Source organism: Triplophysa dalaica, chromosome 16 (assembly GCF_015846415.1).
Source record: "Triplophysa dalaica isolate WHDGS20190420 chromosome 16, ASM1584641v1, whole genome shotgun sequence".
Classification (NCBI taxonomy): domain Eukaryota; kingdom Metazoa; phylum Chordata; class Actinopteri; order Cypriniformes; family Nemacheilidae; genus Triplophysa; species Triplophysa dalaica.
This window is the reverse complement of record NC_079557.1, coordinates 19,718,007-19,743,994: the sequence shown is the minus strand read 5'-3', so window position 1 is coordinate 19,743,994 and position 25,988 is coordinate 19,718,007. Positions and strand designations below refer to the sequence as shown.

Below are 25,988 nucleotides of genomic sequence, written 5' to 3'. Positions count from 1 at the left end.
AAAGCTCTTCAAACATCACGATTCAAGTATAAGAGCACATATTATTCACAATTGTCGTGGATGTCAGAATATGTTACTGCGTCATACCAGGAGCCAATGAGGCCCAGCAAACATTCTATTAATTACAGCCAAAGCATTTTGGCTGCTCTCTCTCCCTGTATTATGCAAGCATTTAAAGGGCAATAGGAATGAGTCACAGATACATGTGAACCCTTACATTTGTTGAAACCTTTATTTGACAGGTTGGATCAAACTCTCAAACAGGTCTGAATGGAACTGATGGCCCACCATAAAAGGTCTTTTTACTTTCATTGCAACATTAACGGGATCTAGACTGATGTGTATCTATTTTCAATTAATATTTTTCGCCTAATCTGTTTCACACAGGATTGGGTGGTTTATCTGAACGCTGTGCTCAATACAAAAAGGATGGTTGTGGTTTTGGTGTGTGTAACACTGGCGTTTGTCTTCTTACTCATCAAGGCTGCGATGTCCGATTTCTTTTATAGAGCTAAACATACAATGTACTGTGTAGTATGACTTTGAACGGGTCAGATTAGTGACACTGAAATGAAAGCAGATTACATTCTTCCCAATGGGCAACACATTAACACTGTCTGAATCATCTCTCAATATAGTGCACTATGATTCATTTACTATGTAGGACAAAATAAATGTGTGAACAAGTGGCTGACATGGCATGCCGCTTCAGCAGCGTTTCATAGTAAAAGGGGATGAGTCTCTTCGAATTCTAAACTGCATTTGATTGGAAAACAACTTTGATGAGAGCTGAAGGTCATCAATTTTCTAGATTTTATCAGAACGCATGTACTAGATTGTCAGTTTTGAACGTTCTAAATGTGAATTTCGTTGGCGCTTAGAAGCATATCAGTTTATTGATGTCCTTGAGGCTTACATATTTTAAATAAAAAAAGAGTCAGATTTCAGTGCACCTTTAAAGGTCAATTAGTAATTCTAGAGACTTAATTGTAATTTACACTAAACTCATGACATTCATTTTTGTTCTCACGTAAACCATGATTGGAACAAGGGGGGGTTTGAGTTGCCCCAGAGCAAGTCTTTCTCTGTTTACGATGTTATCATACAGCGTCAAACCAGATGGGATGCGGTACAGAGTCACTAAAGGCACATACTGTACTGGTGGTGAAAAATAGGATAGGGAGCTAAAATATTTTTCATCTTTTGGCCTCCCCAAGAAAAATGCGTTCCTTTGCTAAACTTTTGCGTTTCCCCAAGAATATTTTACTGTCACTCAGAAAACTCGCATTCCCCAGACACTAACAAAAAAACAATCAAATCAGTGTTTATTGGCAATTTGACATGAACAACCCATCTATCCTACCAAACCACACATGCATGAGCAGTTTGTAAGCAAGTCTTTCCACAACTACTGTTAAACACATGGAAAGTGATATCCAACAGGAAGGTTACATTGGTGTGTGTATGATGTACTAAAGGATGAAGGGGCTTTCGCAGTTGCCCTTGTCTGCTCTTGATCCTGTGAAACCTGGGACTTTTGTAGTTCAGGAATATGTGCAAGGGAAGAGATACAGCACACTGTGAAAACGAAAGTTCCAAACAAAACGACTGTAGCCACAAAGTACATACGATAGGAAAACAATGACTCTAAAATCAGTGTAATAAGATTGGAATCTACCCTGAAATTCAACACGTTTATTTACATTGTCTATTGAACTTTCAGTCACAAAACAGCACTAAATGTCCAAAAACACAGTGTTTAAAAAATCAGGCATATTTTTTGAAAGTCACTCTTGCATACATGTCTCTAAAAAAGGACCTCGGTTATACATACATACATGTTATTTAATGAAAGAATGAATGTATGTTGACATAATACTGCCACATACTGTAAAGTGTAAGCCAATGTCAATCTTTGCCAACAGTCTGACACTAAAACACGATCATGTCTTTTAGTCTAAACATCCACAGACTTGTTGTGATACAGAGAAGTATTGCTCTAAATGCTACAACATTTTCCCACAGGTTACCTCACAGACTGTAAGGACGTCTGTCAAATACAGATTAAGAGTACATGAACATTAACGCAAGTGGTCACAGATTTCACAGGTGCAGAAGCGAGGCATTAGAGCATGTTTTCTACAGCTACCCACTCACAATCTATCTTAAAAATAATGACCTAAATGGGTGCCCTTGTTCAAAAAACCAACAATGAATAATTAATTTCGATAACACACTACAAGGCAGAAGCTCTTTGAGATAAAGTGACATGGAGCCATATTCGTTTGTTTCACGCTAGTGTAAAGAATTCAGTTAAATAAATGCCAAAATATCAACCCTTTTAAAAACCACCACAAAAAAATCAGTCCATTTGACCCAGGACAACTCCACTGTAATTCTGAACCATCCGTTCAGTAATGAGCTTGTAGGCCAGTATCTCGTTGGGGCGTATTGTCGATACGATTTGTTCGAATGAAACAAGGGTTGAAGGATTGAAGCCCTTGGACAAATGATGTCTTGAACTTGCGGTTCACAATGACGCCACAGCTTAACGTTCTGGAAAGTATGTGGCGCTCCCATCACATAATATAAACCTTCTCAGCCTGGGAAAAGTTGAATACCTCTTTGGTCCTGGGGCATATCACCTTGTCATCTTGACGAATGGACAAGAGAGACTGTGGAGCAGAGTGAAAGGAATGTTAATGACAGCGTTCTGAACTGCACATAACACATAAGGCAACATACTAAGGAGCAGACACTAGGGATGGGCATCGAGAACCGGTACCTAATTGGGTTGATACCAGATTCGTTTCACAACGAAGAGGCTTTTGTAAAACACCCCTTTATTTGAGAACAAGTTATTACATTGTTTTTAATAATTTGGCTTAGAGTATATGTACTTATTTTTGAAAATTGAATTAAATGTGCTAGTAAAAGTATGAAAAATAGAACAAACAATTATTAATTTATTAATATTACTTACATTTATGGAGACCTAAAAACAGAAAGTGCCAAATAACCATATTGATGTAAAGTAAATATGTTGAATTACATTACGATGTGCTCCTATGCATATGCTAAGTGCCGTAAGTGATATGCTAAGGAATACATACATGTTTTGTTATGTGGCATTTTCTGTTTGGTCAGAAGCAATTGTAAAATGCAATTCTAAAGCTCAGCTGTAATAAACATCTTTTACAAATTATAGAGCGTATTATCGATAACAGTATTGATAAGTACCGGTATCAATAAGCATTATCGATGTCTATAAAATCTTAACGATATCCATCCCTAGCAGACACACAGCTGAATGAAACTCATAACGTGGAGACTCACGTTGTATCCATACACATAGCCGTTAGGCAGCATCATAGGGGGGTTGTTCTCATTCATGACTTCGCCGGAGATTTTGCACACCAGTCGTGAGTTTGCACAGTGGGCCATGGGGAGAGGTTGAGCCAATTTGTTGAGCGATTTGCTGCAGACGGGGCAGTCTGGGTTTTTGGAAGACCCATCTTCTTTATAACACTGTCTGAAATCCTAATGTTAAGGTCTATTAATGAATAAATGGGTCTTTATTAGGTCAAAGGACAGACTACAGTATTATAAAAAAATATGATCCCTGACTTTTTCCATCCAGCGATTAAATACAAGTGAATAAATGTTGTAAACTTGTTGTATGGTTCAAAACACAGAAGATAATAAATGATCTTATAGACACACAACATAAAAACTCAAAGGATAGTGAATGTTACTGCAGAAAGGATACGGAGTTTTGATGGCAGACAGCCCTGCCTGCAAGGTAATGGTAAACACAGAGTTGTTCCCCAGCTGGTGTAATCTGTAGTTGTCATATCTGAACTGCTGGATCAGCATTTTCCAGCGAGCTGGATCCAGAAAATCCTGTGAGAAAAACAAGAACACGTCATAGACCGTTGAACTTGTACATGCTATGACTAGGGATGCACCAAAATTTTGTCTGCTAAAATGTTCGGCCAAAATGTCATTAACGGTTTTGGGCATAAAATAAGAAAAGGGCAAAAATCTGTCATCACGCCTCTTCCCTTCAAAGACCAAGCATAAATAGAGAAGATGGGTATGACTTTATGTCTGCGCTGCTTGCGCTGTACAGAACAGTACCGCCTGACTTTGTAACTGTGCAGTGCGTGCTGTATAAAGACGATGTGCCTAACTTTATAACTGTGCCCTATGTCATCATCCATCGGGATGTTACACTGTACATTTTTGTAGACATCGCATAGCAATTACTTAAAAATGTGTGTAGTAACAGTGGTTCCTGATAGGATGTTTACAGTTGTTGTACAGTTGTTTTCCACAGTTTTTTAAGTCAAATGTGTTTACATACAGGAACAGAATATTTAGTTTTTGGCTTTTCTATTGTAGTGATTGTACCATATTTAAACTTTGTATTGTTTCTTATTTGAGTGCATTTTTGCAGAATTGTTTTTTACATAATTGGTAAAAAGAACTGTTACATTCAATATGGTCTAGAACTTGAAAATAATATATTGACTTTGTCATTGTTGGTAAAAGTATTTACTGTCAGATTTTATTATTATAATTTTAGTGTCAATTAAAGTTTGATTACTTTATTGCTGTGTAGTTTTTATTATTAAGATGCATTCAAATTTGAATTTTATAGTAATACAAATTAAAAGATTTCTTCAGATTTCTTTAAAATTCTTTATATCAAGATTTTAAATTAAGACATTTTCAGTTTCTTAAATAGTCAGTTTAGGCATAGAATGTTGCAGCACATTTTCAGAAATAATTAAGAATCAATATCAAATTCCTTCAAATAACTGAAAATTTGGCTTGCCTTATAAGGTGAGATGTGTGTATCAGAAGGAAAAGCCAGCATGCCCATCACATGCTGCACCTCGTCCAGCTGCAATCCTTCTGCTTGGCTGAAGTGTTTGCGTGCATGTCTAAGAGAGAAAAAAATTGGTTGTTTCTATAAATATTTACTTATAGATAAACACTTAAATGACAATACGACTTCTAATGGCAGTCACATAAAGAACTGAAATCATAAATGATCATTATTATCAAAACTAAATGAGTGTTGCTTTGCATTATTTATTCAATGTCTGTCTGTTTTAAATAAGAATGTTAAAGTTTCATACCGTACTGCATCCATGCGTTTGTTTTGTCGAATGAGTTCAATAAATTCCTGGATCCTTAAACTGAACTCCAAACAGCTCTGGGAACAGGACAGTATTTTAGCAAAATGACTACCAAATCCTAAAACTCCACCAACTGTATAATCTTCAGACTATTAAAAGAATATACAGTTGTGTTTAAAATTATTCAACCCCCAATGCTGAAAATGGTTTTAGGGAATTTAGTGTACATTTGTAATTGTATTCAGACTGAAATCCTACAAGGACTTCTTAAAGAACCATATGCAACTAAAATAACATAAGTTAGTTTTGTAATACAGTAGTAAATGTTTCTTTTGTGAATTCTTCATTGACATAATTATTCAACCCCTTAAAGACTACCACTATGAAGAACAGAGGTTCAATGAAGTGTTTTCAATCAGGTATTGAAAACACCTGTGGATATCAGGGAGCAGCAATAAAGCCTAATAAACACCAATTAGGCAGCTTTAAAATGACTGTGATACTCAGCTCCTTCTAGACATTTACTGGTGTGGTTACAAACATGGTGAGGTCAAGAGAATGGTCCAGGAAGACAAGAGAACAGGTGATTACTCTTCACAGGAAGGGCAATGGCTATAAGAAGATTGCAAAGATGTTAATCATTACAAGAGACACCATAGGAAGCATCATTCGCACATTAAAGGCAAAGGGCACTGTTGAAACGCTACCTGGTCGTGGCAGAAAGAAGATGCTTACTTCGACTGCTGTGCGCTACCTGAAGCGTAGAGTGGAGAAAAGTCCCTGTGTGACTGCTGAGGAACTGAGAAAAGATTTGTCAGATGTGGGTACTGAAGTTTCTCCTCAGACAATACGGCGCACCCTGCGTAATGAAGGCCTCCATGCCAGAACTCCCAGGCGCACCCCCTTGCTGTCCCCAAAGAATAGGAAGAGTCGACTGCAGTATGCCAAAAGTCATGTGGACAAACCACAGAAGTTTTGGGATAGTGTTCTGTGGACTGATGAAACAAAATTAGAACTGTTTGGGCCCATGGATCAACGCTATGTTTGAACAAGGCCTATGAAGAAAAGAACACCATGCCTACTGTGAAGCATGGCGGAGGGTCAATCATGCTTTGGGGCTGTTTTGCTTCTGCAGGAACTGGGAAGCTTAAACGTGTGCAAGGTACCATGAATTCTCTTCAGTACCAGGAGATATTGGATGACAATGTGATGCAGTCCGTCACAAACCTGAGGCTTGGAAGGTGTTGGACCTTTCAACAGGACAATCCCAAGCATACCTCCAAGTCCACTAGAGCATGGTTGCAGATTAAAGGCTGGAACATTTTGAAGTGGCCATCACAGTCACCAGACTTAAATCCGATTGAGAACCTCTGGTGGGACTTAAAGAAAGCAGTTGCAGTGCGCAAGCCTAAGAATGTGACTGAACTGGAGGCTTGTGCCCATGATGAATGGGCGAAGATACCCGTAGATCGCTGCAAGACACTTGTGTCAAGCTATGCTTCACGTTTAAAAGCTGTTATAACTGTAAAAGGATGTTGTACTAAGTACTAAGATTGAATGTCACTTGGGGGTTGAATAAAACTGATAATGATGTGAGCTCAGAAAAGACATTTGTGGTTATTTCATTATAAATGTTATGTTATATTTGTCTGACCTACACGTGCCTCTTTGATTTAATTGTAAGCAGGATGACTGAATGATCATAATCAATGTCAAACCGACCAAAACAATCAATTTCAGTGGGGGTTGAATAATTTTGAACACAACTGTAACTGTTAATAAATGAAAACATGCAGTCACATTTCTCCTCAATTTGGCTCCATAACAACAAAGTAAATATTTATAAAAAGCAGCCAATAGGGAAGCAAACACGGACACTATATTGAACCCTCACTTTCATTTTTCGTAGACGAGACTTGTTATCATGACACCAAGCCAGACACGTCGCCGTTTCCTGTCGTTCGAGCGACTCTTCCACTTCTTTCGCAGTAAGAAACATTTCTATGTTCACCAAATCCTAGAACGATAAAAAAGCCATGTGTAAAATAGCACAAGTCCTGCACATACAAGCATACAACATGGAGACACACCTCGATACCACTTTGTCTGGCTAGTTTGACTGCGGTGTTGTAATAGCCACAACGCAGTAGATGTTCCACCATCATGCGGTCCATGCGTTTCTTCTTCCAAACATTGACACTGGCTGGTTGGTCACTGCTATGTTCCTTCAGGTGCTCTATGCGTCGCTTACATAGCTTAGCACTCTCATCCTCTGCTTGGATAGACTCAGCTGCCTGTCAGTAAAAACACGAAATACATTTTTGCAATGTAACTGTTGGAGCAACATAAGAGCGCATTTCATTCCAACTGATGTTGTCAGTGCACCTTTCTCTTGAGGGCACTGAGCTTCTCAACCACCCCATCCAAGAGAGAGACTACCGTATCCACAACTGGAAAGCTACTGAGGGTTTTCTCCAGCTCTGCCACCACCATCGTCACGTGACTGGTCTCCCGGTCAATGTTCTTCTGAGCTGCTCGGAAACGCTTGTTCAAGGTTTCGTAAGGAACCTACAGAGGTAAAAATAAAGTTGCATTTCCTTACTATGGGTAGAACAAACTGAGCTACCAGCTACCTATCAGAGACATTTCTCAGAGATAAATCGACGATATGCTCAGAAAAGTGTTCATCCAAAGTTAGAAAAAGATTGACACACCATGTGGATGTCTGAGACTTTATGGAGCAATATCAATATATCGGATACCAATATGCTGTGACACAGCCCGTTGCAAACTCAATACAAGTCTTTATTTTATAAAACTCAATATTCTTCTCAACAGTTTAGTATGTATATTAAATTATGTCAAAATATTATCTTTTTATTGCAGTCCAAGACTTTAGACACTTTCAGTGTTCATTGCCAGTAACTTTCCTTTTCCCTGATTGTAACGCTCACATTCTTATATTTCTCATTATATATGCAGGTTGTTTTATCAATCTTTTAGCAAACAATTCTAAGAAATGAACATGATTTAAACAGAGCTTAAAACTCTGTCAGTGAAACCTGATTTTGACAGAAGTGAAAGAGAGAGCGAAGTCATTAGTCATCCATTCTATGGAAAGATGTCATGATTTTCATAGGGCACAAGAAATAATCATAAGTAGAATCACATATTATGTTTCCGTGTCTGACGTCTTGGATATTTAATATATTTAGGATGAACCGAAATTCTTATCCCAAATATGTATCTGTATAGTTTTGTGGTTTCAATACAGCCGATGGTGGACATATACAGTATTACAGTTGTATCATTAATCATCAAAATATAAACTCCACCTTAAAGTCCACTTCATTTTAATGTTGTATATGTGTATGTGGTGTTATAATATGTTTTAAGAAAAAACATGTGCAAATTCATCATTTTAAACTATTGCTGATTATTTTCTTCATGAAACTTATTCTGTTTATGACATTATAAACCTGTTACCAATCACGTAAACACATTTGAGCCAAAGATATGTAAGAATGGCACATAGACTTGGCACTGAAACGATCACTGCTGTTTCAGATCTACTTCTGCAACAGGAACACACAGTGCTCACGTCACCTGTCAAACTAGAATCAAGTCTGAGGCCCAGCTCACACGATTGAATGGAGGCGGGGACTAATTCGCATATTTAAAGTCCCCATACGCAAAATAAACCAAGGGGGTAGAGTTGCATTCAAGTGAAGAAAGTATGAACGCTGGAAAGAAACTTTTACATATGCTATGTAATGCATAAAGATCAAACATTTGAAGATAACAATTTTCTTAATTAACAAAAGGCACCAGCTCAAACCTTTTCATGTACAGCCATAATTTATACAAACCTTATAACAAATATTGAAACACAAACATCAGAATACTCCTGTATCAGTATACGGCATTACATCATGCATTTAAATGAATATATCACATGGAACCCAATTCTACAAAAACGGTGCCTCGGAGAAAAATAATAATCGACATTACACATCAAACACTACCTCAAATGTTTTGCACAGAGAAGACAAGACTTCAAGAAATGTACTGGAGATCTTTCCAAATGCAGCAACGCAAGCTCATATGTAACATGCCCTTGACACAGCACTGAAAAATGTATATTTTTGACATTCAGTTTGCGTGCACACGAACAGGCGTCATTTTTCTGAAGGTCCATGAACTGATCGCCTTATGATGGACGAAACACGCCATCGGATATTAAACGATTCGGTTAACGTGAGGATTCATCCTCGACGCTATCAATCGCACCTAAAGGCAAACAAATCTGTGACGCAGAGAACAAAGGTGCCGAGCATTAAACACTAACTCCCTCGACGAGAATTTATACACGATAATCCTGATAACAGCAGCTATTGGACAAAATAACATAAAGCAACATGACATCTAATGTAATAGATAATCATATGCATACCGAGCACTGGACATCTTTGGCAATGGCATGTGTTGATTCCTCCAGCATAAATGAGAGACACATTATCATCCTGTCTGTATCATAACCTTCAAATCAACATTATATTTGAACACACGACTGACAAGTAGTCTGTATCTAATACAAAACGTATTGAAATAATAAGGTAGCTAGCTATATATTCCGATGCTATTTATGTCAATATACATTGGCTGGTTCAATGGGATTTAAACTGCATTACTCGCTGGATGCATTCATGAATAAGGCTGTAATTAAATGAGTCAGTTTTGAATTTAATACATTTACCGAATTGACTTCGATTCGTGCGATATTATACGAGGCAGTTCCCTCTTTAACAGATCTGAGACGTTAAATACACAACTGTACAGTCAACGTCGTTACCAAAGCATCTCTCGTCAGCTTGAGATTAATTCAGCAGGATCTGTTTGTATGTGGGACTTGTTTTGCTAAATAATCTAGCCGTAGAGCTAACCAGTTAACTGTCTAAATACAGTCACATACTTTTCATTTCATCGATGATTCGTGGTGGAGAGATTAGTCACTGTGAAACGCGCGTTGCTCAGAATCGAGGCGTTAGGTCGCGCGTTTTAAGAATGTGTATTAATTCCTCGACAGACCTTTAAAGTTGGATATTCTTGGACCTTTAGGGCCATAGATAGTTGAGCTGCCGTCTCCTGCACCGCCATCTTGCTTTGGGGAAACTGTGGAGCGTTTGTTCATCTTCTTCCCATCGTTTTCCTGCACTGCGGCGAGGACCGATACTGCGCATTACCGCCCCCTTACAGAAGGGAGAGGCTGGGTTCAAATATTTAAGTTGACAATTTTTGCATAGTTATAATAGTTATAAAGTGACTTTAAATAGAGGTACTGTAAGGGCATTTATTAATTTAACACGCTTATGACCAAAGCGACTTACAAATGAGAAAGTATTTACCATTACTTATAGTTTCACTACAACAATCACAATCGCACGATTAAGTTACCTCACTAAATTGTGACCAAAGTTAATCATGATATTTTTTCTAAAATTGTGGTAAAAACCAATACAATAACAACCAGTGGTTGCACGTTTGCAATAAAACCATGTTTAAATTCAAAGGGTTGTTTCATTCCTGTACCACTGTTTTGACAGAATGTACAGTGCAAAACATATAAGAACAAAAAACATCTAAACGCATTTGTTTTGTGTGTATGAATGTATTTTGATTTTAATTCGAATCTGAACCTTTTGTAAAATTCATTTGTATTCGGAAAACCTGACAACAGATGTGCAAATGTGGGTTTTTTTACCCATTTTTTGTTCTGAGAGCAAACGTGTGTCATATGATCAGTAATTGAAACATTTCAACATTTCAGATTAAGCACGCAGAAACACCAGATTACACGTATAGTTTAAAACTGAGTTTTAAAAAATGATATTTTTCCTCCGCCCTCACTCTCACCCCACACATTGCGCTCATATTTCTTTTTCCTGCACGAGCATGCGAGTGAACCCTCCCCCACCCATCACTCTACTGTGTCCGGTGGAGCAACGAGCCGTGATACGATTGGCTCTCGTCCAAACGCAGCCTGCTCCGATTGGCTATAGCAGCGGTCACACGGATGCGATTGGTCACATTTTCGTTGCATGTTTCACCCGAGTACCGGGCACATTGAGGGACTACGGGCATTAAAACGGGTGATGCAAGGTTTGTGATTGTTTTACTTTTCTTTTTTACCTGCTTGTATGCGTTTCCGTAGTGTCTAGAATGCTTTGATAGAGGTCTGCTTTTTGTGTCCTTAATTGTTTTCTGAAAGGCAGAGAAAGGCGGTTTCGGACTGTTTTTGGAGGGGGCGGCTGTCTTTGCTAACACTCGCATTTCAGGCACTTGATTGTCAACAGACAACAGGGCAGAAATGTGGAGATTCATTTAGTTTTGAACAATACAGTCACGATGTACATTAAAATCATAGATTTTCCTGCTACAAGCAGAAGCTTGACTTCATTTTAAAGGCTCATTTGAAGATTCACCTTATCTTGAGTTGGACGTTTAAAGTTTCAAGGGATTAAGTGGTGATGGCGCATCATTAGCAGAAAACCGTCCAGGCGTTTGATTCTTGACCTAGAATATCTTAGTAGCATTTATTATCAAATCTTTATTAACTTAAGTAATGGAAAATAATGTTTTATATAAACATACACCACTGGGTAACGTTTTCTGAACTATTTCCCCCCTTATTATATTCAGGCACGTGTAAGGGATAATGTATAACGTTAGGTGTTGTACATAATATAAGTCACTTTTGTGTATTTTATTTTGAGGTAGAAATAATTAATTGATAAAGTTTTTCAATTTATCCAGGTCATTAAAGCGGGATGTGTACAAAACTACAAGAATATGTAGGGCTTTTATGTAAAATGTTGTATAGCTAGAAAGATGTATAGAGTTTAGGGAATCTGGTGTGGATCTGTCGTCTTGGATAATATTAGTTTCTGTTTCATTTATAATTCATTTTTTTTCTGCCCAGCAAGACATTGAATATTTTCAAAGGGCCTTGTTGAATTTAGTCTGTTGTTGAGAACATGGTTGACTGGTATCGTAGCTGTGACAAGATTCAGAGACGGAGGATAATCTCCATCAAACCGCAGCCTCACAATGCAGATATTTCTCTGATACAATCTTTTAATTGACTGTGATCTAATGAAGGACTATTTGTGTATTTGTGGGAGATGTTCTTTCTTGTGCCGCGCTCTCTCAGTTTATTTTAAGCCGAGTTTAATAGGATGCATTCAGTCACACTGAATTTATTTAGGGAAATGTTATCCATGCACCCTCTTCCCTCCAAGATAGGCGATGTGAGGGAGTTTAACCATTCGCCACGCTGCAGTGTGTGTATATGTCTGTGTGTGTGAGCTGGCAAAGCAGCTGTGTGTGTGTGAGGCAGTGCAGTTTTTCTCAGGGGCATCTTTCTTATGCTCTCTGCCTCTCCCCCTTTCGACGTTTCCGCTTTCATTGTGTATTTCAATGGACTTTTTGCAGTGCCAGTTGCGATATTTCTCATTCATCATCACAGATTGTGTCCAGTGACAGGTTTTTTTTTCCCAGCGGTCCTCTTACCGTGGCCCGAGAATTGATTTGACTGTTGCGGATGTTCAGTTTGGTGTTGAGAAGGTTTCACCTTGTTATGTCCTTGCTCTACTTCACATGGAGGAAACTAAAGTGTTTGTTCTGCATCCCTGATTTAGCTTTCTTAGGATAAAAAAAATTAGTAATGTACTACTGTCTTGCCAAACTTGTTTATTTCTAAGGTGTGACATGTTTTGTAATTACAGACTTTAGGGTGTGTAATAACTCGTCCGACAACTTATGTCATCTGCCGTGTTATGTTACGCATAACACTAGTCAAGGTTTATTCAACAAATAAGGGGTTACTGAAACAGTTGCAAGTAGATCCGTTTGACGCAACTTTTTCCTTTAACAAATTATTGATTTTCCCATAAATGTTCTGTTAAATGAAGGTGTGTGCAATTTTATGGCACCGGCCTGATTTGCCGGCTTATGCAACATAGTCGAAGCGTGCGGATCTCGTATGTGACGTATACCACGCGCTTCACTTTCCAAAACCAGCGACCCCCTGAGGTCCTGACCAGTGCTAATGAATTCACAAAGAATGGGGCTCTTCTGCTTGAGTAACAAATGAGTCGGACTTCTCCGCTGGAGCGAACACACACACACGAGATACAGTAAGTCTGTGTTCCCCAGAATGACTTGTTATTCACACCCTGTGACAGCGGTCTTGCAGACAGCAGATGTTCAGTACAGTATGCATCATATATAAGCAGTCATTAACCTTTGAGGTAATGTTGGTGAACTGATAAAAGCTCTTATATGTAGGTAGGCACGAAATATCTGTGACCACATTGTTATCAGCTAGCGTCCGTTTGAAAAAAATGTAGTTCTATTTCTGTGCCAGGTTAACCCAGGTGGAAAAAAGTGCAGTAAAATACATTTCACCCAACGGCCCTCTGACTTCCATTCACAACCATAGTATTGTTCTGTTGAACACAAAAGAAGATCATTTTAAGAATGTAGGAAAGCAAACTGTTCTGGGGCACATTACCATAGTCATTTTCCTACTATGGTAGTCAATGGGGCCCAAGAACTGTTTGGTTACAAGCATTCTTTCAAATATATTTTTCTGTGTTTATCATAACAAAGATATTGGTACAGAAATTATTTTGAACATGAGATTGAGGAAATGATGACAGAATTTTTATTTTTGGGTGAACTGTCATTTTAACTGTATATAAAGTGCCCTATTTCCACACACTAGCTTTGTACTTATATTATATAAAATACAATTGTCCAAAGTACTTGAAGAGGAAACTTCTCTAGATCTAAGTTAACTCGACTGTGTTATTTTGAGACACCATAAATATAAGCACTAAAGACTATGTTTAGTAGTATTAAGTACAAAAAAGCATTTTATGGAAGTGCACAAAGTCTAAAAGAATAAAGTGTATATTCGTGCACTATTGTTTAACCTGTGAACACATTACACTCTTACATTTCACTTGAACTATTAAAAAAGTAAAATATTTGTTACTGAAAAGCTAAACTGAACATTTTTTTTTATAGATATGATGTTTTCTATTAGTGCGTGCGTACGTGTGTGTTCAATACATCTTTTATTAATTAAAGGCATTATTTACTTTACAACAGTTTTTGACTCCTTGAGTAATAACATTAGGTTTGAGGTTAAAATGAGTATTATTTAAAACTTAAGAAATGTGTTGAAAAGGCTATTAAAATCATGACACTCTTTTAATTACTCAATTCTAACCCTGTTCATATCGAGATATTTTTGGTCACATCCCAGAGCTGTACTGTGGGAATCTGTAATTGCTTTTCCAAGAGCTAAATAACCCAGAACCATCACTGTCAGAGCAGGTTAAATAACGTTCACCCCGCAAGAGCATTCTGCAGCTGACCAAAGAAAAGAAACACACACATTTTGTTACTCAAGAATGCACGTTGTTTTTTTTAATTTTTCATTCTTAAAATAACACTTCAAGCTGCAACATAGTTTTTTCCCAATAAATGAAGTTCTTGAAAATTCTCCCCTTTTTTCTTTTCGCGCCCTCTCAGGAAACAAAAGATCAATTTAGCAAGAGCACAGGCTCCACCCCATTCCTCCTCAGTCTTTCTTTATCCACCTCACTCTCTCTCTCTCGCTCTCTTTCGCTCCCACTCCCATAAATGCAGTGACACTTGCATTCTGTGTGTGCATGCGTGTTTGTCGTAGAGAGTTGAAATAGAAAGTGAGGGAGCGGGGGGGAGAGAGGGAGTAAGTGAGAGAGAAAGAAAGAAAAGGAGGGGGAAGTGTGTGTGTGTTTACGAGCATGCGTTCAAGCTAGCTACTGACAGAAAAGAAGGAATAAGAAAATTGAAGTAGCCACCATATGCTGAGGATTTTTGTGAATGCCCTGCTGAGGAGACACGCTCGTTTTTCCGGCGGATCCTAAACGATGGGAAGCTCGCATTTGCTGAACAAAGGCCTGCCCTTAGGTAAACGTTTCCCTTTCATATCTGCATGGGGCCACACGTGAAAGTGTCGTACGGATGTCTTACGGCAACATTCGAGCGTCGGTTCGTCCGTCGTACAGTATTCTGCCTTCCCCTCCCCCTCTTCCTTTCCTCCTCCCCTCCTCTCTGCTCTCGTTTCTCCCTCTTTCCTATTATCTTTCATCGGAGCCATTCATCCAAGTACAGTCGCTGGCTTTCCTGTTCGCCGGGAAAGTCTGGGGCTACAGACCTGTGATCTCCCTCTTTATTAACTGCATTCATCTCGCTGGAGTGATCAAAAAGCACACGCTTTCCCCTCTGGAAAATTTGAGGGGTTGGCTAGGACATCTCCTGTGGCCCTCCAGCACATTGTGCAGTGGAAATGTGGCTTCCAGTTCCGGCTTTGACTCGCTTCCTAATTTTGTTCTCTTCGAAGGAAAGTCTGATTCTAGAACGGTTCATGAAACGAATAGTCTGCCTTAGGAAGAACAGTGCTGGACATCATGGTTACTCTTTGGATTGATCTGAAATGATTTGTGTTTGACTTCTGAACGTATTCACATTCACGCGTGTGCCGAGGTTATTTGAGATTAACAGAAAAAGTACATTTGTTATAGTATTTAGGGTGCAGCTTCTTGAAAATGCACGTACACATATTTCATTGGAATATGGGTTAAGAACAATGCATCGACTTTCCATGAATTATAAAAAAACACATTCACCCCAGCTCACCCAAAGCATGCTATTAGAATCAGGTTCAGTTCTTTTTATACATGCTGAATGAGAGGTTGGGATTTGAAATTGGCTTTCATTTTCACCAGATGACAACAAAGGGGGATGTCAGCTTGAATTATTGCCCGTGGGCAGTCGAGGTCTTTAGACGCCGTGTGCGACTGACCCTTTTGGTTCTTTTTGCCATGAACTAGCTAATTCAAACAGATGCAGCTTACCCTCGGGGCATGGCAAAATGAACAGAGCATCTAGGGATTTAAGAGAACGCTGTGGAGATCGCAGGAAACTGCTATGTTTCTTGCAGTGCAGGATTCTTGTTTTGAATGCGTTTGATTCCCAAAAATGAATCGCCAGTGTCACCCATGCATCTTTTGCATGTTGTTGGCAGTTTCCCCTTAATCTGACACAAATGGATAACAGTGGAAGTGTGACAAGATAACCAGACCCTGCTGTGCGGGTATACATGTCACCAACGCTCAATTTATGTTCGTGAGAATGCACAATCATTACACCCAGAGATGGTTTTGTTTGGGAATGGATACGATGGAAACAGGACCTAGAGGAGACGTTTGTGCACAAATGAGCATTAAGTAGACTGTACTAGGAAGTGGGTGGGGCTGATAGTAGTGGATGTGTCTGCGTCTTATTGGCATGATTATACCATGTCTGCACATGCAGGTCGTGAATGATTATATCTGGGAGAGGTCAAGTTCACAGATGCACATTTTGTGCTGCTTGTATGGTGTCATCAACCGCAACCTGCTTCTAATGAATATTGTCCCAATCCCAGAGGTGTTAGATAAGCTTTGGTGCAGAAACTGTAAAACATTGCATCTTAAAACTAAACATTATAAATAAAACTATTAAGGAATAGTAAATATTTAATCTGTATGTAATGTACATTGAAATTTAATTAATTCTGTTTATTATAAACCAGTATAATTATAAGATAAATCAGTAGCCATTGGCCACTTTTGAGCTGAATATATCTGTATCAGCAATGGCCATAAAAAACTGCATAGAGAGTTTTTAGTGAAGCTATGTGTTTATCAGACAAGTAGCCAATGAGTGTTGATCCCAAACTGGCAATCTTTTAGTCTGTAAAAATGTTGAAAAATTGAATATCCCTGATCTCAGTTCAGTATATGTAGCTAAGTGCTGCGGAAGGTGATGGAAAAACAGCAAAATTAGCCCCACGGGTGTTGCTGACTTTAACACACACAGACTTTAGTCATTGTTATTATAAAACATAATTATAAAACAAGTGTGCAGTTCGTTGTATGAGTAACACTCTCAATTAATCTCATTATTTAGTCTTCAATTCTCACCCAACAACTCTCACCTTTTGACCATTTCATTTGCCAAAATATGACTAACCACGGATTAAATATAGTTTCTTGACAACACAGTTGGTTTGTGCTGTAAAAAGACGATTTCACTGACTCACACTTTATCTATCATCAATATTGAAGTATTGAATCTTTTATTCACATTTTACTCATACTTTTACAATATTTGTGTGTTTTTTGTTGTTGTATGTTTTCAAACTCTATGCTGCATCACAACTTGAACCTTAAAAACCCCAATCTAACATTTATTCACCCAAAAGCAGTCAAAACATGAAAAACACATTTTACATGATTATTATACAGTGATAAATCAACTAATAAACATATTTGCAATTTACTTCACTTATATTTGCAATCCTTCTAAAAAGCCTGGAGTGTACCTTCATTGTGTTTTGTTTTTGGAAATGTAGGACTAATATGCTAATATGATTCTGTGCTTGTGAAAGTGACTATTTTAAGAGTTCTTCTCTAATGAGGGATCTTAGCATTCAATAGTCTGTGAGCCAAATGTGCATCTTCATATTCTGTGTGTGTGTGTTTTTGAGGAAGATTTATATTTGAGTTTGAATTTCTAGCTTTTAGTTATAGATGGAAAATAAGGCTGTTAGCGTCATGTTCAGATGAATAAAACACATATGTACAGAAGAACAAAACATGTGATTTGTGATGTAATGTTGTCTGCAGGGATCAGGCCTCCCATAATGAATGGGCCCATGCACCCTCGTCCTCTGGTGGCACTGCTGGATGGGCGGGACTGCACTGTGGAGATGCCCGTCCTGAAGGACGTGGCCACTGTGGCATTCTGTGATGCTCAGACCACGCAGGAGATTCACGAGAAGGTACCTGTACTACTTTCACTTACTGTTTTGATTCGGTAGCATTAGATGCAGTCAAAATAGCACTTTTACTTACTGTTTTAGTCAGTGTTATTGTGGAAGTTTTGTTTCTTTTTTCAAGGAAAATATTTTTTGATGTAATCAATCATCAAGATGAAGTCATTTTTTGAAACTTTCCACGAATGTATTCAAGACCACGTGGGAAGGGAAACGTTTCATGCAATCATATCCCAATGGAGTAAATGAGGTCTTGCCATACATGTATGTGACCCTGGACAACAAAACCAGTCTCTCAGTTTTTTTTTATGGATATTTTTACATCATTTTTACATAAAGATATAAGCTGAATAAATAAGCTATCCATTGATGTTTGGTTTGTTAGGATAGGAGGATAGTTGGCTGAGATGCAACAATCTAAACAAAACCAAATCAGTATGAGTTTCTTTCTTATGCAGAACACAAAAGAAGATATTTTGAAAAACGTTGTTGACCGAACAGTGATGGTAGCCGTGCACTTGCATTGGTTTTGTGCCCATACAATAGAAGTCAATGGCTGCCACCGCTGTTCGGTTATCAACATTCTTCAAAGTATCTTCTTTTGTGTTCTTTAGGTTCGTAATGACAGGAGGGTGACTAAATTTTTGGGGTGAATTGTCCCTTTAAGACTCGTTTTGTGGTCCAGGGTCACGTACTACTTTCCACTACTTCACTATTTAATCGCATTGTGAATGGCATTTCATGTAGGAAGTGGTATTTTATCACTAGATGCATATATCATTTAATACATGTGACAACATGATTGTGCTGTGCATCAGACATCCCACTGGCTCGACATGACGAAGCCTCTTTGGCTTTGTTACACGGAAAAAGCACTTCATCTCAGCGGCTAGAAAAGTAGATTGCACAATTGAAGTAATATTTATAAGGCTGAGAGCGTTTTTGCCAGAAATGAGTAGAATGATTTATTAGATGAATTCACTGGGCAGTGTGATGAAATCTCACAGCCATTCTACTCTCTGTACTTCATGTGATTTATTTATTTCATTCCTCTAACCTCTTCCTTGCGGCTATTGATCACTGTCTTTAGGATTTGTTAAAAGCCAATGTCTGGAATCAAATTTGGTGGAATGTTTCAGCATGAAAGTAGTACTTATTGCTTATTGTTATTCATTTACTTTACAATACGGTTGTATTTGTTAATATAAGTAAATTCCTTAACAATATCACAATATATTTCTTCAGCATTTATTCATTTTTGTTAACGCCGATACAATTGTAAATATTCATTGTGTCTATTAACTAAAGTGAACTGTTTTAATTTAACTGCTAACAAATACAAAATTATTGTAAAGTTAAATGCTGTGTACACACCAAACGCAAATTATTGCGTTTATCTCTCTTTATTACTCGTGCGAAAAATGATGCGACAAATTATCACACAACGGGGAGTGTCTTCAGGCGTCGGGACATATAGTAGTAATGAGCTCTTTGCATGGATTTCTCGCTCGAGGTAAAACTTTGACCGAAAATACAAATTTAAATTTAGTCGCACGTCTATTGTTCGCTTCTAATCAAGTCTTTGCATTGACTTTGTATGTAATTTACTCGTGCAAATCGCTTAATTCACAGCAGTTACCACAGCATTACAAGTGTCTTAACTCATAGGATTTGCAAATATAACATTGAAATTTTTCACTTTTATTTTGGACAGCAGCCACGATTATGTCATATTTTAGTCAAATAGAATTAAAAGATGGAGGTCAAAACATGTTAATCTGCCATACAAAGCTGTTCCAGTTAAATTTTTGTACATGCACATGTCATGGCAAGACTGTTTACTGTTTCACTTGGGAAAAAAGACCAATGCTTTATTTCAAAAAAAAGATGTGGCTAATACATTATAGTCACCTACAGATGTACAAGTGTTTGTTGATCAAATACAACTAGCTGAACAAAAAAGAGCAAGTGTGTCATTCATTGAAGTGCATGTAAGGTTGATTCACTCCTGTCAATATTATTAAGAGTGACCATTTTCTCGTCTGTGCTCCACATTCATCTAAATCAAACCAATTTGCTGGATTCATTAAAGTGTTACACACAAAAGATCAGCCATCAGCGGGCGCCATAAATCATTTACTCTCAACATAAATCACTAGATTCCTTGTCGTATAAATATTTACTCCTCTTAAATTCATTTACGCGCTCATTCAGACATTAAGTGTTGCCCGGCCCGACCGTTTTTTTGCTGATTTGCCGATTGCTCTTGTCATGTTCTGTGTGCGTCTGGTCTGGGTGGCTGCCAGGTTGATTCTCAAAGAACGCTCCCCAGGCCTGCTCAAACAGATGGCACTCCCTTATTGCCCCCGTCCACAAACCTACAAAGAAACATCTTATTAGACTTATTTACAATACTGCTGCTCAACCGTACTGTCATTCTGATGACATAGAAAATCAATTGTCTGTCTGGAAAAGAAATGATTAGAAAATGATGAAGTGATATGAAACTGTCAACTGAACGCAATGGAAATTTGGCAGTAGGAATATGTTTCGTTTTGTTGGAGCTCATAAACAACAGCGATCACTTAATGTTGTGGTTCATTTTGATGAATTATGTATTTCATCATCATCCCGGACTGTGATGTGGTAATACGGTTTACGCTTTGTATTTACCATTTATATACTTCAGAGCTTGCTTTATTAGATTGTGTCAAGTGTTGTCAACTTATGGATAATTTTAAATCCTCTACAGTAAAGATACTGCATCTTAAAGCTGAATTTGTCATGCGTTTAGTCAAAAAAAATGTCTTGTATACATATGCAGATTTTTTACACACACACACACACACACACACACACACACACACACATTATATACAGTGCCTTACAAAAGTATTCATCCACCTTCATTTTATTCAAATTTTATAAGGTTGCTGCCTTATCTTAAACTACTTAAAGTTCAAAATAGTTTACAATAATCTACACGCCAAACTGGTTTGTGACAACTTTGCAAATATATTAAAAATCAAAATCTGGGACACTTGAAATTTAGCTCAGAAGCATTAGTTTTGCTTGTTGATATTTCTACCCTTCAAATGGAGTTAACCTGTGGCAAATTCAATTGAATAAGTGAATGATTTGGAGTGGCACATAAAACTTACAAGAGCTGAAAATGCATATCGAAGTAAGACCCCAAGTCAAATAAACTGCCAGTAGAGCTCTGAGACAGGATTGTATCAAGACACAGATCTGGGTAAGACTTCTGAAAAAAATCTGCTGTTTTGAAGGTTCTCAGAAGCATGTAGCCTCCATTGATCCTTCATGAAAGAGGTTTGGAACCACCAGATCTCTTACTTGAGCTGACCTCCTGTCCAAACTGAGTCATCGATGGAGAAGGGTCTTGGTTGGAGCGGTGACCAAGAAGCTGATGATCACTCTGGTTGAGATCCATGATCATATAGGCGATGGGAGAAACTTACAGAAGGACAAACATCACAGCAACACTCCACCATTCTGGGCTTTATGGCCGAGTGGCCAGACTTAAGCTTTGCTCCATGAAGACGCATGGAAACTTGAAATCGTACTTCAACATATCTTTCAAACTGTCAGAAACAAGATACTCTGGTTTGATGAATCTCAGTTTCATGCATCATGTCTGGAGAAAACCTGGCACTGCTCAACACCTGTACAATACCATCTCAACAGTAAAGTGTTGTAAAACAGCATCATGATGTGGCGGGGTTCAGCTGCAGGGACAGGGGCTCTTGTCAGAGAAGAAGAAAAGCTTGACCTTGAAAAGATATGAACACAAGTCTGTTGTAAAGTATATTTTTATTCACTGTACTCTCTGTGCTGTCTCTTAGGTGTTGAATGAAGCAGTGGGTGCGCTCATGTACCACACCATCACTTTGATGAGAGAAGATCTGGAAAAGTTTAAAGGACTTCGTATAATTGTCCGCATCGGCAGCGGTTTCGATAATATCGACATAAAGTCAGCTGGAGACTTAGGTAATACTTATGCATCTCTATCAAACGTCACAAGTAATTTCACGCAGCATTGTTCCCATACAAGTTTAAAATCATGTCTTTCATAAAGGTTTCTCCTAGATGAAGAGAAAGGGAATGAAATTAAACTTTCTATTCTTTTTGATCTATGCTAGTTTATAACAGCACAATTAGCTCAACGTTCAAAACAGTTCGCGGTATTGGGTTCACGATTAAGATATTATTGATAAAAAAAAAACAATCAACAGATTTATTTCTAAAACAACAATCATTTTAAATAACATTTTGTGCTACTTACAAGTTTCAAGGTTTATGATTAATTGATCCTTCCATATGTAAGTTGAAAAATATGTTATGTATCCGTCACTTGCTTAGAAAACTAAATTTTGAGATAATATTGAGAGCATTAAGAGAGAATCTCTTTTAACAATATTTTTGCATTATACATTTTGGTTCAGATGACATGTCCGCAGCTCAACTAATAGGTTTCAACAAATTGTAAAACAATAAAATATATGCATATACACATCCTACATTTATTTGTATTGTAATATGTCATGGCATAATATATCATTACACCCTTATTAAGTACTGTATACTAGCAATTGTCTAAAGAATTAGTACATTGGTTGATACTTGAATTAAAAGTGGCATTAGAGTGAGTTCAAATTCAATGAGTTTGTATAAGGAATCTGACTGTAATCCATCCACATCTTTAGGAATAGCAGTCTGTAACATGCCAGCAGCTTCAGTAGAGGAGACCGCAGACTCCACCATGTGTCACATCCTCAACCTGTACCGACGCACCACCTGGCTGCACCAGGCCCTCCGGGAGGGCACACGGGTCCAGAGCGTGGAGCAGATCCGAGAGGTCGCCTCTGGGGCGGCCCGGATCAGAGGGGAAACGCTGGGGATCATTGGCCTAGGTGTGCTGAAAAAGTGACACTAGATAGTTTCATAGCCAAGACATGACCTGGTTATAGCAATTTCAATATTAAAATTCCCATCTTTCATGATTTGTCTGGTCTCAGGGCGTGTTGGACAGGGGGTGGCTCTGAGGGCCAAAGCATTCGGCTTTAACGTGATCTTCTACGATCCGTACCTGTCTGACGGGATGGAGCGAGCCCTCGGGCTGCAGAGGGTCAACACCTTACAGGACCTGCTCTTCCACAGCGACTGTGTCACCCTGCACTGCAGTCTAAATGAACACAACCACCACCTCATCAATGACTTCACCATCAAACAGGTGCTGCCCACAGCCGTGCTCGTTTTATGAACTGTATTATTTGTGTTAGAATAAAATTCAGTGAGCGTGACTTTGTGTGACTGTAGATGCGTCAGGGGGCGTTCCTGGTGAACACTGCTCGTGGAGGTCTGGTGGATGAGAAAGCTCTGGCCCAGGCATTGAAAGAGGGCAGAATACGGGGGGCGGCCCTGGACGTCCATGAGACAGAGCCCTTCAGGTAAATTAAATAGAAGTGAATGGGTGCCGGCGCTGATCTGTTACCAACAGGGTCAAAAATAGTTTTTGTGTTCTGCTCAAGAAAGTCGCACAGAATTTTCATCTTTGGGTGAACTATCGCTTTAAGTGCAGTCACAATGAAGAATTTCCTATCTCTGTAAAACATTCCCTCTTAAAAGTTGGGTCAGAAACTCCTGGCTACCGTTGGATTTAAGCATTCCTCTTGCATGTCTCAAACCAGGCTAAAAAAATATACAACAATATTAAAAAATAAAAATAAAAAAAATAAAAAGACAATATTTTCATCATAATTCTCTACATTTGTAGTTGACAGACTAATCTGCAAATCTGTCCAATAGTGTGACTGCAAAAATTAACAAGAAAAACTGACAATGAAGATAGATCTCTCTTATGCTATTTTGTATGATAAATATAAATATTAATAATAGAAAATAATGTAGCCTATTCTCAATTTCATTTAACATTTCAAAATGTTTGTCTGTGTTTGTTATTTTCCCACATTTCATATTTTGTATTTATACGTTGTTTTGATATAATCCATTTGCGCACACTTTCCCATAAAAAATTGTTGATCATTGGCGGTTTTACAAAAAAGCAAGAATGTCTACAGCTCTGTCAGTTAGTCACATTTGTGATCAGACTATAACTGTATCTGTGTCGCAGTTTCAGCCAGGGTCCTCTTAAAGACGCCCCAAACCTGATCTGCACCCCACACGCCGCCTGGTACAGCGAACAGGCCTCCATAGAGATGAGGGAGGAGGCGGCGAGGGAGATCCGTCGAGCCATTACCGGTACACAGACTCATGAATCTACGCATGCCATTTGTCAAATGAATCAGAAGCATTGGGTGTCTGATCTCGCAGTCTCTGCTTGTGTGCTGTGATCAATGACTCTAGGGTTTTCTGTAATGAAGTTGTTTTCTGCCCACAGGTCGCATTCCAGACAGCCTAAAGAACTGCGTGAACAAAGAGTTCCTCACACAGACCACGCACTGGGCGGGGATGGACCCTAACATGGTTCATCCAGAACTTAACGGATCTTATAGGTACAATCTGTTGAACCATTCTTCTAAAAAACAAAAATAAATGCTGCATGTGGCACACTTTACTCAGTTGTTAGGGCCAAATGCTATTGAATGTGTATTGAATTATTCCCACCCTGCAGGTACCCCCCAGGTGTAGCGAGTCTCGTTTCAGGGGGTCTCCCTCCGCCCGTAGAAGGCATCATGCCAAGTACCGTGCCCATAGCCCACAGCCTGGCCACCGTAGCCCACCCTCCACACGCCCCATCACCCGGCCAGACCGGCAAACCCGAACCAGATAGAGAGCAACACCCCAACGAACAGTTGTAGCCCCGCCGTCCAAAGGCTTTCTGTACCACTATCGAACTCTCCTGGTCCTTCTTTACCCCAAAGAAGAGGAGCGGAAACAGGCTCCCGGGCTCCGAACCAGCCGCCAAAAAAACATAACAGCGACTTTGAAGTAGCCATCTCTTTGACTGACGGTGACGGACTGAGCTCTTTGAAGTATCTAGTGTGGGAAAAAAAAGAAATAAAAATCTTGTGGATTTATAACAAAGTAAACTTCTCCCCGAGGCAAAATCCTGCTGTTTAGATTGTAGTCTGTCCAAGTGCAGTGGACGATCTTTTATCTGTTATTTTGTCTGTCTAATGGGTTTTGTTGTTAAAACAACAGTAGCTATTACGCGAATGTAACCTGTTTGTGGTTTGTAGAAAAGAAAAAAAACGGAAACAGCATTACGGGGGAAACAGCATCTCACCACCTGATTATAGTTACAAAAAAGTCTATTCTTTCACTTGTTTTATTTTTAAAGCCCCGAAAGAGGCGGGATTTGCACACCCTCTCAGGAAAATTTATTTCCCCCTTCCTTCCTTTTAAATTAAACCGCATAGTGCATTGTTTTATACCCATTTGTCTTTTTGTAGTCAAAATTCAGTACATTGATGAAAAACACTCAGTATGTTTTTATTTTTATTTACGGAGCATGTATTACCTTACGTGTTAAAAAAAAACAGAAATGCTTAGTTTTCGAAACATAAAGTTAACAAAAAGAAAAAAATGTCTTGTGCAAAGCTGGCGTAATGCTTGCCTGTTTGTGTGTGACTTGGTTGTACCGTGTTTTTCGAGGACACCGGGATAGTTGCAGCTCTCCATCGCCTACATAGTTTCCTTCCTGGTAAAGTGGTAGGCTAGCAATATACATACTATATATACTATGAGATATGAATATTTTTTGTTAAACAGAATCCAAAAAGAAATGTTTGTGACTGTATGCATTTGTATGAATTATTTTAAATGAAATAAAATTCCAAGGTAAACGACACCGCATCGTTTCTGTGAGATGAATGGAGTTGACACCAGAAACACTTGTGACTCATCTTAGGGTGAAAACAATAACCAGG

The 25,988-nt window shown here is 38.6% G+C and overlaps 2 protein-coding genes across 3 annotated transcripts; one reads left to right on the top strand and one right to left on the bottom strand.

The window, feature by feature from the left end:
- Positions 1 to 1,308: 1,308 nt before the first annotated feature.
- Positions 1,309 to 10,382, bottom strand: maea (macrophage erythroblast attacher, E3 ubiquitin ligase). Its single transcript, XM_056768962.1, has 9 exons — positions 10,236 to 10,382; positions 7,533 to 7,715; positions 7,238 to 7,441; positions 7,042 to 7,164; positions 5,148 to 5,224; positions 4,841 to 4,949; positions 3,770 to 3,903; positions 3,337 to 3,532; positions 1,309 to 2,675 (listed from the first exon to the last, which is right to left on the bottom strand). The coding sequence occupies exons 1-9, from the start codon at positions 10,302 to 10,304 to the stop codon at positions 2,580 to 2,582; spliced, it is 1,191 nt and encodes a 396-aa protein (XP_056624940.1). The 5' UTR covers positions 10,305 to 10,382; the 3' UTR covers positions 1,309 to 2,579.
- Positions 10,383 to 11,180: 798 nt separating this feature from the next.
- On the top strand, positions 11,181 to 25,909 carry LOC130438443 (C-terminal binding protein 1). Of its 2 annotated transcripts, none has more exons than XM_056770365.1 (9): positions 11,181 to 11,306; positions 17,930 to 18,084; positions 21,942 to 22,086; positions 22,803 to 23,009; positions 23,115 to 23,329; positions 23,416 to 23,546; positions 24,230 to 24,357; positions 24,497 to 24,611; positions 24,731 to 25,909. In XM_056770365.1, exons 1-9 carry the CDS (start codon positions 11,246 to 11,248, stop codon positions 24,915 to 24,917), a joined length of 1,344 nt encoding a protein of 447 aa, XP_056626343.1. In that variant the 5' UTR covers positions 11,181 to 11,245; the 3' UTR covers positions 24,918 to 25,909. The 2 variants fall into 2 exon arrangements, with proteins under 2 accessions (XP_056626343.1, XP_056626344.1); XM_056770366.1 differs by lacking the exon at positions 11,181 to 11,306 and adding an exon at positions 14,842 to 15,167.
- Positions 25,910 to 25,988: the final 79 nt, after the last annotated feature.

Coding starts and splice junctions, on each gene's coding strand:
- LOC130438443 (XM_056770365.1), top strand. CDS start 11,246: ATGTTTCACCCGAGTACCGGGCACATTGAGGGACTACGGGCATTAAAA. Junction 18,085..21,941: donor CGCAGGAGATTCACGAGAAG/GTACCTGTACTA, acceptor GCTGTCTCTTAG/GTGTTGAATGAAGCAGTGGG. Junction 24,612..24,730: donor GAACTTAACGGATCTTATAG/GTACAATCTGTT, acceptor CCCACCCTGCAG/GTACCCCCCAGGTGTAGCGA.
- maea (XM_056768962.1), bottom strand. CDS start 10,304: ATGGCGGTGCAGGAGACGGCAGCTCAACTATCTATGGCCCTAAAGGTC. Junction 5,225..7,041: donor CTCGTCTACGAAAAATGAAA/GTGAGGGTTCAA, acceptor TCCTGTTCCCAG/AGCTGTTTGGAGTTCAGTTT. Junction 3,904..4,840: donor CACACATCTCACCTTATAAG/GCAAGCCAAATT, acceptor TTTTTCTCACAG/GATTTTCTGGATCCAGCTCG.